The following is a 16,538-nucleotide window of genomic DNA, read 5'->3' on the forward strand; positions in this document are numbered from 1 at the left end:
AGAAGGGTGCTGCTAACTCTTCGTTCCACAGATGGATTGAAGTCACAGAGCAAGGGTGTTCCCCAATTTCATGCCCCGAGTCAGACCATGTTTAAAGATGAACCTTTCCTTAAAATTTTTACAAATTCTACTATATTAACCCGACCTCAAATTCCATTGCTCTGTGCTTTTTGTTGCTTTGAATGGGACCCTACACTTCATTGTGTCACCATGTCTTGCAGCTTCTATTGCCTGACACAGTTGATTAGAGGTTGCCTCCGAGAAAACTTTCTTTGAGAAAATCAGGGCACGTCCTTTAGTATAAAAAATAGGAATTTTCTATCAAAAATACCAACAAGATTATATTTCGTAATGCAAATAAAGTTCTTGACTTCTTCTACAAAAAAAGTCAGTGTAAAAGTATTATTATGAGTTAATTATTCAGCATCTGTTTGTACTTTGATGCTTTACTATTAATTAGTTAGATTGCTTCAGGACATCAATATATTAAATGATATCAGTAGGTGCTCTAAATTACATCTAGAGTAGATTAACTTGAGGTGAATGCAATTCAGCTCATTAGGCCTACTGGTAACGCAATGTTCTATATTAGCTCCCAGGTCTTCATCAAACTTCCATAATGGAGTTATTAGAATTCTTTCTGTTGTTTGACATTTTTTCATTTTCTGTGAACTTAATTGTTGTAATAATTATGTGTAGCCTCTTCTAATCAATAGAAAAAAAGAATGATCAAATGCTGCGTGAGCAACGATGGTGCGTTTGAAGTGTATTGCCTATATCAAGGTACATCTAAAATACATAGTGTGGGTTTAACCAGTTAAGTGGGGATAGTCACTAGTAACTATAACCTACCAATATTATTACTATTAGTGTGGCATTTCATGATGCAGCTGCTGCATGCAGCAGAAAGGCAAGTCCACCTATAGCCATCAGTGAATGCATAAGTTTGTGTAACACAGAGATGCTATCTTCAAACTTGTGCATTGATTCTTATAATCTTAGAATGTTGGAAGGGACCGCCAGGGTCATCATGTCCAACCCCCTGCTCAATGCAGGATTCACTAAACCATCTCAGACAGATGTCTGTCCAGTCTCTGAAGACTTCCATTGACTGAGAACTCACCACCTCTCATGGCAGCCTGTTCCATTCATTGATCACCCTCACTGTCAAAAAGTTTTTTAGAATATCTAATCTGTGTCTCCTCCCATTCAGTTTCATCCCATTGCTTCTAGTCTTTCCTTGTGCAAATTAGAATAAAGCTGATCCCCCTACAGTGTGAGAGCCCTTCAGATATTTGTAGACAGCTATAAAGTCTCCACTCTCTTCTCTTCCCTGCAGGTAGGCGTGCCTGAGCTACCGCGTGCTGCACAACATGTGAACACAGCCTAAGACACATTTAACTAACAGCTAAATTAGAACTACATAGAGACTCCACTGACACAATTGGTCAATGTGTGATGCTTGGAAAGTAAGACTGCATAATGTGCGTATGTTTAGGACTTCCTAAGCTAAATCTTTTCTTACCATAAAGGCTTACTCAGCCTTGTAAGAGTGTGATAGTAAAATCAAAATGTCCATCTCATTATTTTTTTTGGGCAACGGCTAAAATCTCTTAGTGTTTGAAATATGCACTACTTAAATTGTTTTCCTATTGAGTTTTGGTGGACTTAAAGGGAATTTTCTCTAGGTTTTAGCCACCTAATCTCAGAACATCACAAAGTAGAGACAGAGACCCTGATGCCAGCGATGTGACATTTACTGTGCTGCTTGCTTTAGTTTTGATAAAATCACTGTAGTAGCAGAAGGAAATTATCACTAGAGGACAAGTAAACCTGCTGCCAGGTAGCCCTCCTTATTCATGAGCTCTGTATAACCCCGCCCCCACCAATGATTGGCAGCTTTCTGCCCTATGCACTGTGTACACAGAAAAACTGCCCATCAGTGTTGGGGGCGGGGTTATACAGAGCTCAGAAGTCAGAGAACTGGGTAATCAGAAGCAGATGAAATACTAATAGCAGCCCAATAAGTGATACATCACTAGAATCAGGCTCTTTGCCCCTACATTATGCAGCTCTCAGATGGGGTAGCAAAAAACTGGTGACAGATTCCCTTTACCAGAAAAAGAGTTGTAGCGTAAAATATGGAGATAAGTTAAATTTCAAACTAATGGTCAAAGCTGCTAAGCTAATATCCATGGCTATACCTCGGCCAAAATAAAGTGAGTCTAGCAGAAACTAAAAACAAGTAACTTTTTATATCTGCAAAAAAAATGTATAAGCAATGCAGTAAGTTTTTACAATATATTCAGATATAATACATTCTTTTCATGTACTGTGGAAAGAACAACTGTCACAAAATAAATTTGAGTCTGCTATTAGTAAGAACCTAACCAAAATCCTTTTATGAATTCTTTAAATTTCATAAAAAAATGTCCCCCACCAGCATTCAGCATTTGCCTGCATTTCTCTCCGCGATTATTCCACCAGTGAATGAATTTGCCGATGGCAAAAGCATCAAAAAAGTTGAGCAGCAGTGTAACAATATGGGGAACTGTCTGTTCACTGACAGCTATTCCACTGACAGGCTGAAACAAAGTGACTGCTTGTAGTGCATGAAAGCATCTAAGTCATTGTTAGCATTGCAACATTCAATACATTGGTTAGAATAATTGGAAATAGCCAAGAATTATTGAAACATCTTATTTTTCTTATTGAAAGAGTATATGCTGTAGCTACAATATTTAAAATATAGTTATTAAAAATATTTCAAATGAACAATCCAATAGATTCTATGCCATAGGATCATTGCCTGGTATAAGAAAACATATTTTGACGTACTGCCTACATATCTATTCCTGCACTTTATAGAACATATGTTTTTTCTTGTCGCTTTGTCGGCAAGGTTACTACAGTGCTTGATGGGTAGTTTTGGCAATTTAGTCAATGTACTAATCAATTAGTCAATCATTCAATCAATGAATAAGACAAGTCTTGAAGATTGCCTTGGTTATTCTTAAATTAAAATGACATATTAATTTCGAGTCACACAACACAAACAGAAGAAAATATCTTGCTTAGACAGTACCTTATAATTTATCAAAAACACACTCAAATATTTATGTAGTTTAGTATATAATTTATAATACTTTATTATAGAGAATATGGAAGGTACATTTTGGTATGATACAATCTAAATTCTGGTTCTAGAAATGTTAGAATTGAGATACAGATATTTTAGTTCTCAAGTGAACCTCAAAAATGAAGGGAGTGCGATACTCATCACATATGCTTAGGTTATCAGATTGACCCTATTGCTAGTCCATCATCATCAAAGTGTTGGAAATACCCATTAATGCTCCTATAGGCCATATTGAAAGACATTTCCCCCCTGCTGATAAGCTTGGAGACATGGAAAAAAAAGAGTCCATCGTTACACGGCTTAAGGTGTCATGAGCTAAGAAGTATAACCTTTAAATGGTCTCTGTTGTTATATCAGTCTTTTCATGAATCAATACTGCAAGCAAATATATAAAAAAACTTTAATATATTTTGTCAGAGAAATCTGCTTCTTTCTCCACTTACAAGTCACTTTTTTTCCTCCCCCACCCTTGCCTGCTAATCTCTTAATTCTGTCTAAAACACAAACAAAATCTCTCTTGGTTAAAACAAGACAGGCTGCCAGCTCACTGAGCGATTTGACTACAGATGTCTATTGAGGACACAGGGAGAGTTCAGTGTGAGAACAGGCAGTGTTTATCTCCAACCCTCAGTGCTGGATTCACAGCTACACTGCTCAACTGATTGGATTCACAGCTACACTGCTCAACTGATGTGTAATGTTCTCCAGTCTGCTGCTTCTGAACATGTTTCTGGTACATTGATACAGGAGAACGAGAGAGCCTCATGACTGCGTGCGGTGTATGAAGAATTTACAGAAACTAGTCTTCATCTAATAGCTCAAACACAACTAAAACTTAGAGGCTGCAGTGGGGAAAACTGGTGTAAAATGCAGGATACAAGTGATATAATAGCCAAAAATAATGTTATTCCTTATGTATACACATGTGACAGCTTATTCTGAAAGGTCACCTGAAATGACAAATACGCTGCAAGGATTATACTAACAACCCAACACTTTTCTTAGCACATCAGCAAATCCTAAGTGGTTGTCTAACGTTTTATTCTGCCAACAGATGTCAGATTATGGGGTACACATATTTGACCACTTCTTCAATTTTTTTTTACATAAACAGCTCATAATCATACAGTTTTTAATATTTATATACAAAGATGGTGTTTAACAGATCAGAGGTCAAATTGTATATCTATTATAAAAGTAGAACTCTCCATAGAAACCTGCAAGTAGTAAAAGAAGTTTTATTGTAAGACAATCCACATTGTTATTCATTAAAGTGTAACCGTAGTTTTCATTTTTATTTAATAAATTATTAGGATGCTTAAAAATAAGCAACTTTGTAATACTTTTTATTAGGGAAATCCGCTACGTTCTCCTCCTGGACTTATCATTGATTTTCAAAAATTTCAATTCTCTGCTAAATTCTGTATTCAGTGAAGACATTTTTTCATTGCTGAGATAGGAAATGACAGCTACTAGTGAAAAAATTCTATGTAGACCAGAGAGTGGGGGGGTTCTGCCTGTAGTTACTTCCTCATACCCCCTCATCTGTTCAATATACATAGAATCTTATCAGTAGCAATGTCATTGCCTTTCTCAGTAATGTAACAATCTGTCTTCACTGAATACAGAATTTACCCTAGAAATGAAATGTTTGAAATTGAATGTTCAATCCTGAGGGAGGAAGCAGCTGATTTCTCTAAGATATATTACAAAGTTGCTTATTTTCATGTGTACTATTGATTTATGAAATAAAAATTAAAACGATTGTTACACTTAACCCCTTCGCAACCCTGGGAGTTTCCGTTTTTGCATTTTCATTTTTTGTTCCCCTTGTTCCCAGATCCATAGCGTTTTTATTTTTTGGTCAATATGGCCGTGTGATGGCTTATTTTTTTGCGGGACGAGTTGTACTTTTCAACGCCATTACTAGTTTTACCATATCGTGTAGAGGAAAACGGGAAAAAAATTCCAAGTGCGGTGAAATTGCAAAAAAGTGCAATACCACAGATGATTTTTTTAATTTTTTTTACCATGTTCACTGAATGCTAAAACTGACCTGCCATTATTATTCTCTAGGTCATTACGAGTTCGTAGACACCAAACATGGCGCCATTTTCAGAGACCCATAGCGTCTCCATTTTTCGGGATATTGGGCCAGGTGAGGGTTTATTTTTTGCGCGCCAAGCTGAAGTTTTTATTGATACCATTTTGGGGTAGATCCGATGTTTTGATTGCCCATTATTGCATTTTATTGCAATGTTGCGGCGACCAAAAAACAAAATTCTGGCTTTTAGAATTTTTTTCTCGTTACGCCGTTTACCGATTGGATTGATTCTTTTTTTATATTGATAGATCGGGCGATTCTGAACGCGGTGATACCAAATATGTGTATGTGTTTTTTTTTTATTATTATTTTATTTTGAATGTAGCGAAAGAGGGGTGATTTAAACTTTTATATTTTTTACATTTTTTTAATATTTTAAAAAACATTTTTTTTTTCACTTTTTGCTTGCTTCTATAGTCTCCATAGGAGACTAGAAGCAGCACTTGTCTGATCGCCTCTGCTACATAGAGGTGATCAGCAGATCACCTCTATGTAGCAGAAATGATCCTGTGCTATGAGCGCCGACCACTAGGTGGCGCTCATAGCGATCAGCTCATGACAACCACTGGAGTCTGCTGCAGACCCAAGGTTGTCATGCCCACGCATCGGTGACCCGCGATCACGTGACGGGGTCACCGATGGGCGGGGTAAGTGACGCTCTTCCGGCGCGGCGATGTTAAATGCCGCTGTCAGAGATTGACAGCGGCATTTAACATGTTATCAGCCGCGGATGGATTGCGATTCCACCCGCGGCTGTTGCGGGCACATGACAGCTGTAATAATCAGCTGACATGTGCCCGGTTCAGTGCGGGCTTAGCACTGGAGCCCTCACTGAACCGGAGGTTACAACCTGTTGCGTACTAATACAGCACAGGTTGTAATAACAATTTTGTCTATAGTTATCTGACATATATAGCCAGAATTGGCAGAATATGTTCTATAGATACAGATATATGAGATGGTATGCTTTATTTCTGCTGTCTGATTGGAGAACAGTTATGTATGCACACAGTGGACTGTATATGAAGGGGTATAAGGACAAATACATTACTTTCAATTATGTGATGGGATATGTTGCCCCATATAGGGTATATAGCCGATTTGTGTACATTGGGCTTGTATAATGGCCAGACTCCCCCAGTTAAAATCTGACATAATCACATAGTAGTTTACTTGTAATGCATGTAATCGATTACAGAAAATTCCGAATTGTTTGCTTTTTCTTGTAGTCTGAGCCTCAAACTACTATTTTACACCTTTTGCAATTTTTTTCAATTACCTGTTGCCACCAGACAACACCCCTTGTCATTATATGTTTATTGTGTGGTATTGAAGTTTTTATGGAACTATACAACCTTACAACCTCGGTCCTTTCCTTTATCTCTAATTTTCCGGCTGGGTAGCTTTATATACCTATAAGGCCAACCAAACCAATTCTCTGTCACCTTCTATTATTTTCTCATTTTGATCTTTATTATAGCGCTTTTGTATAACGCACAATGGTAAGGTACTGCACCCCTCACCAAAGCATTACTTGCTGTGCAGTTGTATTAACTGGTTGAACACCAGTACATGTAATTTTGCATCCTGAAACAAGGCAACATTTTACATTTTGTAATCATATTTGCGATTCAACGTGTGAATTCAGATTTAGTACAGAAAATTGTAATAGTATTTGTTACTGTACTTTTTGAAATAAATTTATATTAATGCCCAGATATGCCCAAAAGCTTTTATTTTATGAAAAGTTTTTTTTTATGTTTACAGCTTTTCACATTCTAGAGTTTAATGATAAAATGATAAAGATCAAACATTTATCATTTAATTCAACTAAATATGGCCTTCAAGGACTCATCAAAGGCATAACACACATGGATCTATTGAAGCATAAGAGCTCTTGTTTTAAGGATTACCAAAGAAAGTATTTTTAATTGGACAGTGCTAGCAAAGCGAGACATTAATTTGGTACATTTTTATCAGATGTTGTTGCAGAATTTGTTTCAATAAATTGACAGTAAGCAATTCAAGACCGAAGAATGAATAAGCATAGTGCATAGTTGAAAGGTTAATGGTGTGGCTTAAATTGGGAGAGTCTAAATTGTCTTATGTTTTTAGCATACACTTCTTAAAGGTGTTGTCCACTACTCGGACTACCCCTTCTCAATCCCTATGTTTCCGAATGGAAAATAATAACACTTATACGCACCTTTGGTGCCAGGGATGTTCCAATGGTGTCAACACTGGCTGACAGCAGGGATCGCGTGACATTTTTATGTCACGCGATCCCTGCATCCAGTCAACACTGGCTTCACTCTCCCTTCCTTCGGATGAATCACATACATAATAATAATCTTTATTTTTATATAGCGCCAACATATTCCGCAGCACTTTACATACATCATCATCGCTGTCCCCATTGGGGCTCACAATCTAAATTCCCTATCAGTATCTTTTTGGAGTGTGGGAGGAAACCGGAGAACCCGAAGGAAACTCGTGCAAACACAGGGAGAATATACAAACTCCTTGCAGATGTTGTCCTTTGTGGAATTTGAGCCCAGGACCCCAGCGCTGCAAGGCTGCAGTGCTAACCACTGAGCCACCATGCTGCTTATTCCATACATCTGGAATAAGTGAGATCTGCCACTCTCTCACTCTCTCTGGATGTATGTGATTCTTCCGAAGGCAAGGAGAGTGAAGTCAGTGTTGATTGGCTGTAGAGATTCCTGGGAGAGCCAGTGATAGGGATTGAAAAGCCAGTAAGGATTGAGAAGAGGTTTTCCGAGTAGTTGACCACCACTTTAATTCCAGATAAAAAAAAATCTTAATCTTAAAGAGAACTTTTCACAACTTTTGACCTTTTTACTTTATAATCTGTACATTCATGCACATAGTAGCCAGAATGTAGAAAAGAACATTATATATTAAGATCGTGGTTGTCCTGAGGAAGAAGTATGTACACTTCAAAACGCGTTAACTTACACTTCTACTGGCATCCCTCATCCTTCCTACATGGCAGCGCAGAATTAACCCATTTGTTTCTCCATTATCGGCATTTTTAGCTCCTCGTGGGTCTGCCGCAGCCTAAGCTTTATTAGTGGTTGTGTGCACACAACCCGACCAGGTGAGCACTAACAAGTTATTTTCTCAATATTGTTACCCAGGTAAGACCCTATTTTTGCTCTTTGGGTCTTTCCAGTTCTGTCTTGACTTAGAATGTAGAACAAAACATTATATATTTTTTGTCAATTTTAATTTTCTCCATTCTGTTGTATAGATACATGGCGCTGAAATTACTGGCACCTAATATGTTAAATTTTTTATCACTCAAATGAGTGTTTCATTTCTCACATGACCACATAGCTAAAAGAAATGAAACGTACAGTAAAATGATAAAATATTCAACACATTAAGCACCAGTAATTTCAGCGACCTGTGCCTCCACAATAAGGTGGAGAAAATTAAGACGGAAAAAAATATTTTTTTTCTACATTCCTACTACTTGTACAAGAATGCACAGTTTATAAGGTCAAAAGTTGTGAAGGGTCCTCTTTAAAGCATACTTTAGTATAATGTTTTCCACTTGTATCAGGTAGATATAGGAAACTAATAAATCCTATGTGGAAAAAAGTGACGTCTTTCTCAGTTTCATCTGGTTTGCCTCTTCTGGTGTGGAAGAACCTATTCGTGAGCCTCATGCATCATCTTTTTGATGTATTGGAACTTCAACTGCAGACATGTCTTTATAGCCAGGACACTCAGAGGAAACTTTATATTAAAAGGCATTTGCCAGGAAACCCATCAAAATTGAGCATATGTCAGAAAACCAGTGGTGAATGTATTTTTTTTATATAAAGATATTTACAGTAATATATACATATATATATATATATATATATATATATATATATATATAAATATATATATATGCATGGCAGAGCCAGCTCTCCCAGAACACAGTATCGCAGAGAGCATTGTGTTTTGGGAATTCAGCTTAATGCTTAGATTACTGACTGATCTAAAAATCAACTGCCATCATTCTGTATACAGTTCTGGACTATAATACATTGCACTAAGAAGAAGTGAACCTTGACACTCTATTCTTATTGCATGGATTAAAGTCCTACCACTGAGCACCAGAATATTCACGAGTGCCGACAATATAATCCCTAGTACATTCCTCCTCCCGTTTAGATAATATAGAGATATAAACTCAAAATCATGTCTATAGCTTATTATGAATTTTGACATTTTCAAAGAAAAAACCCCCACACATATATGTGTTTGTGTGTGTGTATATACATTGCTCAAAAAAATAAAGGGAGCTCTTAACACTAGGACTACTGGACTCGTGACCCCGTCTAGAACTACTGAAAGGAGTCATTTTGACTCCTTGCTTGTTTTCGTTTATTTTTAGAGTTTCATTTGTGGTTATTTATTAATAATTATATTTTTTGTAATGTATTATTATTGTGAGATCCAACAGTAATGCTTTTGATTGTTTTTTTTCTGCTTTTCTTATTTTTCTACAGAAAATAACAATCATTATAATAGACGTTTTTCAAACATTTTTTTTTATTCAAGTGCACACATATAAACAACAACTGAAGAACAAAAAGCAGAGAAAATGTAGGTGGAGGAGCATAAAAATGAAAATATGGCGCAGAATTCACCTTCTAAACATTTGGTGTTTCGCATTTTAGGCATTGCCTTTGATTTATGGCAGTACATTGCCCACACAAAGACTTACCACAAGTCTTACAATTTCCGACAGATCTATTTTTCTTGCACTTTTCTTTGATCTGGCAAAATTTTGTTTGAACCATCACTTCTGAGCATGTAGAAACTTGGGACGTGGAACCCTTTTCCCTATCTGTGACATAAGGACCACTCAACTCTCTCACAAGCGTTTGCAAAAATGCCTTGCGTGACATTTTTTGGTGGGTAATCTCCTTGAATATTATCCATGCATTTATACCCGCAAAGTCTAAGGCATTTTCAAATGCATGAACAGGCCATCTCCTTGTGCATGTTCGTGTGGTATATTTTCGTGCCATCTGATCCACTACATCTACTCCATATTTTGTTTCATTGTAAAACTTTACCGTTTCTGGAGTTTTTTTTAGCGGAATCAGACGCAACAACAACATCTGGATGGACGGAACTCAAAATGACAACATTTTTGTTGGGCTTTCCTTGATATACTGTAAGTGTAAAATTGTCTTCATTTCTAAACACTTTAGTGTTGTACAATTCCTCTTTCATGGATTTTATTTCTTTAGGCACTTCTCGCCTTATCTTGTTCAGTGTTCCCACGATGGTTGTTCCTTTGCTTTTTAGCTGTTTAGCTAATTTTACTGAAGTAAAATAATTAGCGGTTGTAACATTGCGACCTTTTTTCAAAAACGGGTCCAATAACTTCATTACCACATGGTCAGCTAAACGGTCCTCAGCACGGCGTGTGTCATCTTTGCCTAGATAAGGGAAGCCATTTGCCAGATATTTGCTCCTCTTATCAACAGCTAGCCAATATTTGTGGCCATATTTATCTGGTTTGGAAGGCATGTACTGCGTGAATGGACACCTAGTTTTGCTTGGGAAAAGTTGCTCATCCACCATTATGTATGGGCCAGGTTTGTAACACGCAATACAATTTTCAATAAACCTGTCCCACACAGTAGAAAATAGAGCAAACTTGTCCATTTGCAGTCTCTCCGATCGAGTAGATTTCTCATCAAATCTGAGAAACCTCATAATTTCAACAAAGCGGTCCCTAGACATTGTCGCTTTGCAAAACGGTATTCCCCAGTCATTACACCAAATACTGCTAATCGAGTGATGGTTCGTGCCAGATATTCCACGAGCATAGAATATCGCAATGAATGCATCTAGCTCCTCATCAGATAGAGTAAACTGTAAATTATTGTTCCTGCATGCTTCTGCAAGCGTACAGTTCTTTTATATGTGTCAATATATATGAATCAAAAAATAAACGCCATGCGCTCAAAGGACTATCGATAATGATATTTCTTCTGGCGTATCCTGTAGGGCCAGGTGCTTCTCGAAGAATATTTTGGCTGTCACGCCTACCAGGCAAGTGTTCTCCAATTTCAACAGGTTTCCATTGAATACCATCTGCTGAAACTAGTATTCCTTCAGATTCGCCTTCTCTGGTGTTTGTTGTTGCATTACCTTCGCCGCCATCGTTATCTGTTGTTCTTTCATTTCTGGGACGTTTTGCTGATTTTTTCTGTCCACGACCAGGAGGATGGTCACGAGGCAACATAACTGCATGAGCCCGATCACCAGTTGATGTGCTTGGAATATCTGTAAAAAAAGTTGATGAATATTTAGAATTTTTGTTTTGTAAGGGTCCGTGCACACTGGCTGGATTAGCGGCGGAATATCCGACCGGATATTCTCACCACAATCCGGCCCGTACCTGCCCGCTCAGGTAAAGAGCGGAGTTTCATACCTGAAGCTCCGCTCCGAACCCCGGGCTGGAGCCGCTGTCTGGGACGGAGCCTTGCTCGCGCGTAAGCAAGCGCTGCTCTGTCCCTGACAGCGGCTCCAGCCCGGGGTTCGGAGCGGAGCTTCAGGCATGAGCAGGCAGGTACGGCCTGTATTGCGGCAAGAATATCCAGATGGCTATTCAGCCAGAATTCTGCTAGTGTGCACAGGCCCTAACTCAGTGTGTGGAAGAACAAATAAATACACATAACTACTTACCTTCTGGATTTGTTCCTTCTGAGTCTTCAGATTCACTTGATATGTTCTGAGGAATGAAATCTTCATCACTGTCAGAATCAAATACATGTTCCTGCAATTCGGATTCCGATTCATCCTCCGGTATGGATTGCAAAGTAGCCAAAATATCCTGAGGCTTTATCAAACGTCTTCTCTCCATATTCCTCACAAATTCCATAATTCTATATAGTTCCCTGCTGAAAAATAGAAATGAAATGAAAACTAAAAGAAATAATAACTGTTCTGCCACCTTCAAAAGTAGGTGGGCTGAATCAGTTGACAGACAGCTAAACTATTTCATAACAATTCATACCTGTATGAGTCTTCAGAGCTCGTATGTCTGCGTCTGTTCTCTTTGTCTCTTCAGCTGAACTGAAAGTAAAGTTACTATCCAGTATACTGTCTCCTGCTAGGACCTTAGAAAAACACCACCCTTCATTAGCATAAGATAAGAGCCTAGAGTAAACAAGCTATTTTGTTCAGCATTACACAGTAATACAAGCAGGTAAAACACAAGGAAAATGTGAAAAGTTGACATGTAAATAGAACTACATCTATATGAACATCAGGGTAAATAAGACAGAGTGAAAAAATTATGCACAAAACTTTATAGCAACATTTAGTGACAAAAGGACCTCAAAATATAGTAGGGAGTCAAAATGACTCCCTTCAGTAGTTCTTGGTAAATTTTGAAAAAAACGCGCAAATTTTTCACCAAAATTATTTATTCTCACAAAATCTTTTTTCACATCATATTTGAGGAAAAGTCACCGAGTTTCAAGCCGGAATTCTGAAAAATGTAGTCACAGAAGAGAAATAAAAAACGAAAGGAGTCAAAATGACTCCATCAGTAGTTCTAGTGTTAAACAACAGAATATAACTCCAAGTAAAACAAACTGTCCACTTAGGAAGCAACACTGATTGACACTCAATTTCACATGCTGTTGTGCAAATGGAATAGAAAATAGATGGAAATTATTGGCAATTATCAAGACACCCTCAATAAAGGAGTGGTTCTGCAGGTGGGGACCACAGACCACATCTCAGTACCAATGCTTTCTGGCTGATGTTTTGGTCCCTTTTGAATGTTTTGACTCTACAACCGACAGAAGTTGCTCAGGTAGTGCAGCTCATCCAGGATGGCACATCAATGTGAGCTGTGGCAAGAAGATTTGCTGTGTCTGTCAGCGTAGTGTCCAGAGGCTGGAGGTGCTACCAGGAGACAGGACAGTACACCAGGAGATGTGGAGGGGGCCGTAGGAGGGCAACAACCCAGCAGCAGGATCTGTACCTCTGCCTTTGTGCAAGGAGGAACAGGAGGAGCACTGCCAGAGCCCTGCAAAATGACCTCCAGCAGGCCACAAATGTGCATGTATCTGCACAAACGGTTAGAAACCAACTCCATGAGGGAGGTATGAGGGCCCGACGTCCATAGATGGGGGTTGTGCTCACAGCCCAACACTGTACAGAATGCTTGCCATTTGCCACAGAACACCAGGATTGGCAAAGTCGCCACTTGTGCCCTGTGCTCTTCACAGATGAAAGCAGATTCACACTGAGCACATGTGACAGATGTGACAGCATCTGGAGACGCCGTGGAGAGCGATCTGCGGTCTGCAACATCCTTCAGCATGACTGGTTTGGCAGTGGGTCAGTAATGGTGTGGGGTGGCATTTCTTTGGAGGGCTGCACAGCCCTCCATGTGCTCGCCAGAGGTAGCCTGACTGCCATTAAGTATCGAGATGAGATCCTCAGACCCCTTGTGAGACCATATGCTGGTGCGGTTGGCCCTGGGTTCCTCCTAATGCAGGACAATGCCAGACCTTATGTGGCTGGAGTATGTCAGCAATTCCTGCAAGATGAAGGCATTGAAGCTATGGACTGTCCCGCCCATTCCCCAGACCTGAATCGGATTGAGCACATCTGGGACATCATGTCTCGCTCCATCCACCAACGTCACGTTGCACCACAGACTGTCCAGGAGTTGGCGGATGCTTTTGTCCAGGTCTGGGAGGAGATCCCACAGGAGACCATCTGCAACCTCATCAGGAGCATGCCCAGGCATTGCAGGGAGGTCATACAGGCACGTAGAGGCCACACACAATAATGAGCCTCATTTTGACGTGTTTGAAGGACATTACATCAAAGCTGGATCAGCCTGTAGTGTGTTTTTCCACTTTCATTTTGAGAGTAACTCCAAATCCAGGCCTCCATTGGTTAATAAATTTGATTTCCATTGATGATTTTTGTGTGATTTTGTTGTCAGCACATTCAACTTTGTACAGAACAAAATATTCAATGAGAATATTTCATTCATTCAGATCTAGGATGTGTTATTTGAGTGTTCCCTTTATTTTTTTGAGCAGTATATATATACAGTACAGACCAAAAGTTTGAACACACCTTCTCATTTAAAGATTTTTCTGTATTTTCATGACTATGAAAATTGTACATTCACACTGAAGGCATCAAAACTATGAATTAACACATGTGGAATTATATACTTAACAAAAAAGTGTGAAACAACTGAAAATATATCTTATATTCTAGGTTCTTCAAAGTAGCCACCTTTTGCTTTGATGACTGCTTTGCACACTCTTGGCATTCTCTTGATGAGCTTCAAGAGGTAGTCACCGGAAATGGTCTTCTAACAATCTTGAATGAGTTCCCAGAGATGCTTAGTACTTGTTGGCCCTTTTGCCTTCACTCTGCGGTCCAGCTAACGCAAACCATCTTGATTGGGTTCAGGTCTGGAGACTGTTGAGGCCAGGTCATCTGGTGTAGCACCCCATCACTCTCCCTCTTGGTCAAATAGCCCTTACACAGCCTGGAGCTGTGTTTGGGGTCATTGTCCTGTTGAAAAATAAATGATGGTCCAACTAAACGCAAACCGGATGGAATAACATGCCGCTGCAAGATGCTGTGGTAGCCATGCTGGTTCAGTATGTCTTCAATTTTGAATATATCCCCAACAGTGTCACCAGCAAAGCACCCCCACACCATCACACCTCCTCCTCCATGCTTCACGGTGGGATCCAGGCATGTAGAGTCCATCCGTTCACCTTTTCTGCGTCGCACAAAGACACGGTGGTTGGAACCAAAGATCTCAAATTTGGACTCATCAGAACAAAGCATAGATTTCCACTGGTCCAATGTCCATTCCTTGTGTTCTTTAGCCCAAGCAAGTCTCTTCTGCTTGATGCCTGTCCTTAGCTGTGGTTTCCTAGCAGCTATTTTACCATGAAGGCCTGCTGCACAAAGTCTCCTCTTAACAGTTGTTGTAGAGATGTGTCTGCTGCTAGAACTCTGTGTGGCATTGACCTGGTCTCTAATCTGAGCTGCTGTTAACCTGCGATTTCTGAGGCTGGTGATTCGGATAAACTTATCCTCTGAAGCAGAGGTGACTCTTGGTCTTCCTTTCCTGGGGCGGTCCTCATGTGAGCCAGTTTCTTTGTAGTGCTTGATGGTTTTTGCAACTGCACTTGGGGACACTTTCAAAGTTTGCCCAATTTTTCGCACTGACTGACCTTCATTTCTTAAAGCAATGATGGCCACTCGTTTTTCTTTACTTAGCTGCTTTTTTCTTTCCATAATACAAATTCTAACAGTCTATTCAGTAGGACTATCAGCTGTGTATCCAACTGACTTCTGCACAACACAACTGATGGTCCCAACCCCATTTATAAGGCAAGAAGTCCCACTTATTAAACCTGACAGGGCACACCTATGAAGTGAAAACCATTTCCGGTGACTAACTCTTGAAGCTCATCAAGAGAATGCCCAGAGTGTGCAAAGCAGTCATCAAAGCAAAAGGTGGCTACTTTGAAGAACCAAGAATATAAGACATATTTTCAGTTGTTTCACACTTTTTTGTTAAGTATACAATTCCACATGTGTTAATTCATAATTTTGATGCCTTCCGTGTGAATGTACAATTTTCAAAGTCATGAAAATACAGAAAAATCTTTAAATGAGAAGGTGTGTCCAAACTATTGGTCTGTACTGTATATATATATACTAGATGGTTGCCCAATTCTAACGCATCGGGTATTCTAGAATATGTATGCGGCCGTCCGGGCGCGACTAATCAGCGAAGCAGTGTTTAAATGGGTTGTGGACTACTTTAAATTAACCCCCAAATGTATCCCCCCGGGGCCCCTAATGAATTTTGTAATTACGTCATGTTGTCAATACTGCTTGTGACAACATCGCTGACCACGCACAGCCAGCACGTAATTCCCCCGGCTGCAGCCGGCTCTTGCTTCCGCTTACATCCTGACTATTTGCGGCTGCAGCCAGGGATCTCCTGTTCCGCGTACCACAGTGAATGAAACGTGACTGAACTATGTCGCACTGTGACTGACAAAACATGTTCAGTACGTCATGGGCAGTTGGTGAGTCACATGACCACATTGGCGGAGTCAGCCGTGCTATCTCCCGACTTGTTCTGAAATCCCCCTTCGCTGATTGGCCGCGGCCGGACCAATCAGCGACGCGGGATTTCCTGGACCGACAGACAGACGGGATAAGCCGATTATATAGTAGATATAT

General features: G+C 39.5%; 2 protein-coding genes across 8 annotated transcripts in view; one reads left to right on the forward strand and one right to left on the reverse strand.

Moving 5' to 3' along the window:
* NLGN1 (neuroligin 1) overlaps window positions 1-16,538 on the forward strand; it is a 1,206,163-nt gene that overhangs the window by 458,582 nt on the left and 731,043 nt on the right. The window lies entirely within an intron of this gene.
* Window positions 4,073-12,404, reverse strand: LOC141258536 (uncharacterized). Its single transcript, XM_073673515.1, has 9 exons — window positions 12,301-12,404; window positions 11,970-12,184; window positions 11,192-11,567; window positions 8,592-8,603; window positions 8,377-8,450; window positions 7,896-8,039; window positions 6,778-6,830; window positions 4,357-4,456; window positions 4,073-4,089 (listed from the first exon to the last, which is right to left on the reverse strand). The coding sequence occupies exons 2-9, from the start codon at window positions 12,163-12,165 to the stop codon at window positions 4,073-4,075; spliced, it is 972 nt and encodes a 323-aa protein (XP_073529616.1). The 5' UTR covers window positions 12,166-12,184; window positions 12,301-12,404.

The sequence above is a fragment of the Phyllobates terribilis genome, unplaced genomic scaffold (assembly GCF_046119375.1).
Source record: "Phyllobates terribilis strain yellow unplaced genomic scaffold, ASM4611937v1 Scaffold_3__8_contigs__length_932513732, whole genome shotgun sequence".
In the NCBI taxonomy this organism is placed as follows: domain Eukaryota; kingdom Metazoa; phylum Chordata; class Amphibia; order Anura; family Dendrobatidae; genus Phyllobates; species Phyllobates terribilis.

What these genes read in the sequence shown, in the direction of transcription:
- LOC141258536 (XM_073673515.1), bottom strand. Translation starts at nt 12,165, where the DNA reads ATGGAATTTGTGAGGAATATGGAGAGAAGACGTTTGATAAAGCCTCAG. An exon ending in AGAAGGAACAAATCCAGAAG is followed by an intron (nt 11,568 to 11,969) that starts GTAAGTAGTTAT and finishes CTTTTTTTACAG; the next exon opens with ATATTCCAAGCACATCAACT. An exon ending in TTAATACAACTGCACAGCAA is followed by an intron (nt 4,457 to 6,777) that starts GTAATGCTTTGG and finishes CTTATTTTTAAG; the next exon opens with CATCCTAATAATTTATTAAA.